This window comes from Pteropus medius, unplaced genomic scaffold, assembly GCF_902729225.1.
Source record: "Pteropus medius unplaced genomic scaffold, Ma_sr-lr_union100, whole genome shotgun sequence".
In the NCBI taxonomy this organism is placed as follows: Eukaryota; Metazoa; Chordata; class Mammalia; order Chiroptera; family Pteropodidae; genus Pteropus; species Pteropus medius.
This window is the reverse complement of record NW_024356248.1, coordinates 4156843-4162993: the sequence shown is the minus strand read 5'-3', so window position 1 is coordinate 4162993 and position 6151 is coordinate 4156843. Positions and strand designations below refer to the sequence as shown.

Sequence of the window (6151 nt, the reverse complement as noted above, 5' to 3'; positions counted from 1 at the left end):
ACACACAGGTTCACACACACGCATGAACGTAGAGATTCAGGTGTATAAAGAGGCAAAGCTACACAACATACACATTCACAGGTGTACAGACATACAGACCCATCCATAAATACTCAGAGATACATATAATGTACACACACTCAAACAACACACAAATACACTGACACACAGATTTGTGCACATTTACATATGCAGAGTCACATATATGCAGATATACATGTGTGAACAGACTGACTCATATACACATCATGATACATATACACACATGCACATGTGCACCCACGGAAATACTTGTACATTCTCCCCGTGCCCTATGTGGAACTGCACCCCAAGAAGTATATCTATCTGTCTCCTACAACTCAGGGCTCTCTGTCCTCTGAATACCCAGTCTCCGGTAGAGCTTCCTGAGACTTCAGATCTCCAGATCCTTCCTGGACCTCAGCACCCCACCTGGAACACAGCAGCAACAGTGTTCTCTTCCAATGTCCCCAGGGTCTGAGAAAGTGGAGTGAAGGAGAGAAGCAGAGGCTGGGGGCTGTGGAACTGGGATGGGAGCCTCACTGCTCCCAGATGCTCTGGCTTGGGCCCCCGAGGCTGTCCTTGTGAGAGGTCGCTCCCTCTTGAGAAGGTAGCCCCACCCAGGGAGGTAGACAGGCTGGGGATTGGGGAGATGGAGAAGGATTGGGAAGGGACAGCCACCTTCCTGGGAATGGAGTGAGGGACACAACTCAGAAGAAGTTGAGGTCTTTGAACTCAACCGCAGGTGGCTGGAAGAATGGAAAATAAAGGCCAGTACCAGAGGCCAAAAGCACACAGGGCTTAGAGGAGCAGGCTGTGCCCAGACGAGACTCTCTGCCCTCCTGTGTGCGGTGACCCCGGGTGGGACCTCGTTACTGTTAAAGAAAAGAAACAAAGGCCCCAAATGGAGTCGCTTGTGCTAAGCCCACCCAAACCAAGCCTTAACACCTCACCTCATTGTAGTTTTGGCCTCTCCCAGGAATATCCCCTTTAACCAGTCAATCTGTCGCAGGCTTTACACACTTGCTGCCGTATCCTGCAAACCGTACTACGCCACAAAAGCAGCGGCAGCACCACACAGCTTTCTTTTTTGCGCACGCTTTTTGCCTACACTACCGCTTTTCGCTACCTACACTTCCGTATTTTGCTTTTTGAAAAAACGCTGGAAGATGGAATCAAGAAGGAATCGTCGTGCTGGTAGGTATTTGGCTTTGCTACCCTACTTTCCATTACTGTCAACGCGCCACACCATTTTGAAAAACTTCCCTTCCACCCCCTTTTTGAAAACCAACTTGCTTTAAAAGCAGCGCCCTTTACACAGCAAAATTTTGCATAAAAGAAAAACATGCCTACCTGCCTGCCGCCGCACTTGCTACCACCTGCACACACACACACACACACACACCAGGACTGAGAAGCATCCTGGGAGCGACACCTGGTCGGTGCTCCGCCCCCAGATGGGCGTGGCCCCCCGGGGAGTGAGCGCTTCCAGGGCTTTCCAACCCCGGGGAGTCCTCCAAAGTGAGCAATGAAGACACAAGAGGCAGCACTGCAGTGGGAAGTCTGTCTTTATGACCAGAAGGGGCTTGCAAGAGGAGCCCAGCGCCCGGGTGGGTCAGGGGCAGCCAGGAGGGGGCGGGCGGAAGCGGCGACAAGGCGGGGTGTCCGTGGCACTGGCTTAGAAGGAGCAGATGAAGGGCAGCCGCTTGTGGCATGAGATTCGTTGCCAGTAACCCGCTAGCAGTGGAGAACAGAGTGATGTCAGCCACTGCTGCATTGACGGCCTGGGCCCCGGCACCTCGTGCATCTTCTCCGCCTGTCACCAGTTGTCATGGTCTGTCCGCCATTTGCTCATGTGCACTGAGCTTTTCGCCCCAGCGAGGCAGTGTGCTAAACGCTTTGTATGGACTCGAGGTTAATCCTCGCAATGACTCCCAGAGAGGGGTGCTGTCATCTCACCTGAGTCCCAGGTGAGGAAACTGAGGCTGGGCAGGGTGACCACTTGCCTGTGTCTCAGTTGGCAAGTGGCCGAACTGGGATGCGCATGGTGGCAGTCTTACTCCAGCACATATGGTCCTAGCCACCGCACTAAGCTCCTCCACATCTGGCACCCATGCTGTTCCAAGCTGGTGAGTTTTTTTGTCAGCCATTCCTATTTCCCACACCTTTCCCTGGCCCCTCATCCACACCTTACAGTCACATCTGTTACTCTCACCTGTCACATCAATTACTTCTTCATAGCAGAGGAAGGGAAGGAGCCCCCCAGGCCCCGAGCCTAGTCTGTGAGGATAGAGAGCCCCTACCCAGCCCCCACACTGGGCACACCCTCACCCTACATCTCAGCCCTCCTCGCAGATGGGACGTTGATTCTCCATTTGGAGGGGGTGGGGGTGTGAGTTTGGGGAGGTGTGTTCATGCAGCCCAGGAGGGCAGTATGTGAGAGTCTACGTTGCCACCCCTTCCCACTTCCCCGTGCAGCCCCCTCACCTCTGGTGCATAGGGCCACACAATGGCCTCCCCCATTCTGGGGCTGTCCTGGGGCCCATACTCCAAAATTCCAGCAGGTCCCATCAGTCCAGTAGGCTCTCCCGCACTGGAACTGGAGAAGGGATAGGCCAGGTCAGAGGGCAGAGGTCCAGGAAGACACGGATTCAGGGGCACCAAAGAATGCCAACCAACCCAGTATTTCTTTCTGGACACTGCCCACCCAGCTTGGAGCCAGATACCCTTGAGACCCATCCATCCCCACGCGTTTTCAGGCAATGACAGGAAAAGAGCAACCGTCACTCCAGCCATCACACAGAATAGGCTTCTCAAACTTTTCTGTGCGTACAAATCCGGGGATCTTGTTTAAATGCAGATTCTGATTCAGGAGATCTCTGTCATGGCCCAAGATCGTGCATTTCTAACCAACTCCCACGTGTGGCTGACACTGCTTGGTCCATGGACCACACTTGATAGCAAATATAATGGCCTGGATTCAGCCACAATCCCAGAGCCACTGTGAGAGAAGGACCCCATTTTATACCCGAGGAAACTGAAGCTCCAAGGCAGCCACAGCCATTCAGGGAGGCAAGTGACCAAGCTGGACACAGAACCTATCTCGTGACGCAGCGGTGTGCTGGTAAAAGTTCAGCACCCAGCTCTGGGGGACAGCAAGAAGGCAGAGGGCGGGAGGAACCCTGATTTGTAACAGCTGCTGATTTCCTTGGTGTAAATACATCCGCTGGTGGTAGACTGCACGCGACCAGCATGAGGTCACTGAACGCGGAGTTGGGAAGAGACGCACACAGCCGTGCGTTCTGCGGAGCCAGCACGAGCCAAGCTCCATCACCACCCGCAACTGCTGGAGGGAGGTTAATACCAGCAGGTGCCCCCTCGAGGCCATCGAGGCCATCGGAGAGACCTCTCCCTGTACCTGGGAGTTGGCCCGTCACTTACCCAGCCTCCAATCCAGACCTGGGGTTGATTGAGAAAACTGATCAATCTCTGGATGTAACTGTTGATGCTGAAGTTGTGGATGGAGACCAGGTTGCCTCTGTAGCACCTCCTGCAGGTTGTCTGCGCAGGGAAGAAGAGGTGGAGTAGAGAATTCACTGTTCTTTCTCAGGTCCCTGCGTCTCCAGCAGAGCCCTCACCTACCCCTCGTCAGGCCTGAAATCGGGGATCGACTTGGCCCTGTCAGCCCTATCTCTTGCTCCTTTATCTGTCATCAGGAACTTCTTGCAGGAAACAATAATAATGCTCAGAATAATCATAGCCACCATTTGTTGAGAGTTTACAATGACCCCGGAGACTATTCCGAATACTTTCTGTGTTATTATCTCATTTAATCCTCACCACAACCCTAAGAGGTAGGTACTATATATCTCCATTTTATAAATGAAGAGGCTGAAGCCCTGAAGGTGAATCGACTTACCCAGGTAACACAGGCGGAACCAGGATTTAACAGAGGATTTAACCAAAAGCCTTTTGTCCACATCAGTGATTCTCAAAGTGCTGTCTCCAGACCAAATAACGTTATCATCCCCTGGTGATTTCTTACACATGCAAACTCTAAGCTACCGCCACCCCCCTCTCTACCCAGATTTGCTAAACCAGAAATCTAGGTTTTAATAAGACCTCTAGGAGATTCTGATGCGCACTAGGCCTTGAGAAACAGTCGCCTAAATGTATAGGGAATAGAAGGTTGAGTCCACGCTCCTCTCCTCCCCCCAGTCCTCCCTCGGCAGTAGCCTCCTTGCCACTTACCTGAGCGTTTCTGAACTTCCTGGGGTGCCGCACCAACAGGTACCGGCAGGTCTTGCACTCGGGACCGCCCGACATTTTAACCGTGTCTTCTTCCCTGGGGCACTGCAAGTCCTCGTCTAGGGCACCTGGGTCCGACTCCATGGCCTCCTCCTCCTCCAAGTCTTTTTGACAGCCAAAAGCCTCGACCTCCACTCCCTCAGACTGAATCACATTCTCGGTCAGGGCCAACTCTCCCTGTTGCTCCCCTGAACCTTCCGGGCCCTGGCTCAGGTCTGGCTGTGTCTCTCGGGTGTCCAGATGAGGGGCATCGATCTCTGGGAGGAAGAGGTAACCTGCCATTAGGTTAGGTTCTCCCTTCTTCCAGGACCAAGGAGAGATCTGATGGCCCCACCCCAGCCAGGACTGGAAGGATATCCTTGGTTTGGGGTGAGGTGAAAAGTCACACCAATGGATGAGAACCCGATGCTAGCTGACACCACCTGTGTGTGTTCTAGGGGTGGGGAGAAGCTCCTCTGAGAAGCCCCTCGTCTGCACAGGTGGGTGGTCTTTCCTTGTGAAGAAGCCCTACCCAACGGAATGTTCAGGTCAGAATCCCGGAGACAGTCTTGTGGGAGCTGAGCTGGATTAGCTGGGAGGCTGAGACCCTGGCCCTGTGGGAGCCAAAAAGGGCCGCAGCAAAAAGGGGACAAGGTAAAGCTGGGCGAGGGGAGGAGAGAACTCACTCAGATGAAGAGCAGCGACCGTCCCCAACAGGAGAAGGGGCAGGAGCAGGGCGCGCTTCATGCCCATTGTCTTGTGACAGAGATGCAGCTCCGCTTTCCCCACGTGAGGACGTCCTGTGTGTGTGCGCGGCGCCTGTCACATAACAGAGATACAAGAGTTGTTTACCTAGTCGATCAAAAGGACAAACTAGAGGACTCCCTTCTCCCCTGGTGAACGGGACCCTGAGCTGCAAAATCGGGGAAAAGACATAGGGGTGTCAGCTCGAGTACGAAAGTCTCTTTTTCCTGACAGCTCCCTGGGATGGCTTTTAGCTCAGACCCGTGACACTGCAGGGGCAGGTCTGCTCAGGGTCAGGGTGGGTTTCACTCACACGAGGGAAGGTGGGGGAAGGACAGTGGCCGCGGGGTCTCAGGGCCAGGACTCCGAGCTGTGTGCCATCTAGGGTCCTGCTTCCTCCCAGGCCCTGGACCCCTTCCCCTGGGCAGCAAAGGGGAGGGGGCAGCACTCACCTCCTGAAAGTCTGAGGTCTCTGGGTCTCTGGCTGCTGGGCCCTAGAGGCAGCTCTTATATTGGGATTTTTGGGGAAGTGGGAAGAGGCAAGAATGATTGCCCCAGGCTGCGGTGCTGGGCAGTGGAGCTAACAAAGGTTTGCTCAGCCCTCTCATTCCTGAGCCCTGCTCTCTGCTGGGACTTCAGGGACCTGCCTCCTGCGATGCCCGAACACCTGGAGTGCTGGAGAAGTCCCAGAGGTCTACTGTCCACACATGCTGACTATCAGCCCCTAAAGTGCCCCGGTCTGAACAATATCCCTTAACCCCAGGAGCTGCCTTCCTCTGGTCAATGTCCCAGCAAAGGAAGTGGAGGGTCTCAGGGAGCTGGGAGGCCCCCAGGGGAGGAGGGAGAAGGCAAAGGGAGCCTCGGCTTCCGCTGAGCACTTCTCTAGACCAGGCCCTGTATACACACCCCGTCTCTGAATCCTCAGCTTCGCCTCATTCCCATGAGAATATATGATTCCCCCGACTTCACGGGCATGAAAAATGAGACCGAGAAAGGGAAAGCCACTCGTCGAGATTGCACAAGAAGTGGGGGGGCTGGGATTTCTAAGTCTTTTTGTCTCCAAAACCTACTTATTCTCTCTCTCCCTCCCTCCCCACCCTGC

The 6151-nt window shown here is 54.3% G+C and overlaps 1 protein-coding gene across 1 annotated transcript; it reads right to left on the bottom strand.

Annotated features, from left to right (window-relative positions):
• Positions 1–1578: 1578 nt before the first annotated feature.
• LOC120600767 (proteoglycan 3-like) lies at positions 1579–5078 on the bottom strand. Its single transcript, XM_039860289.1, has 5 exons — positions 4992–5078; positions 4270–4583; positions 3460–3579; positions 2506–2617; positions 1579–1755 (listed from the first exon to the last, which is right to left on the bottom strand). The coding sequence occupies exons 1-5, from the start codon at positions 5056–5058 to the stop codon at positions 1697–1699; spliced, it is 672 nt and encodes a 223-aa protein (XP_039716223.1). The 5' UTR covers positions 5059–5078; the 3' UTR covers positions 1579–1696.
• Positions 5079–6151: the final 1073 nt, after the last annotated feature.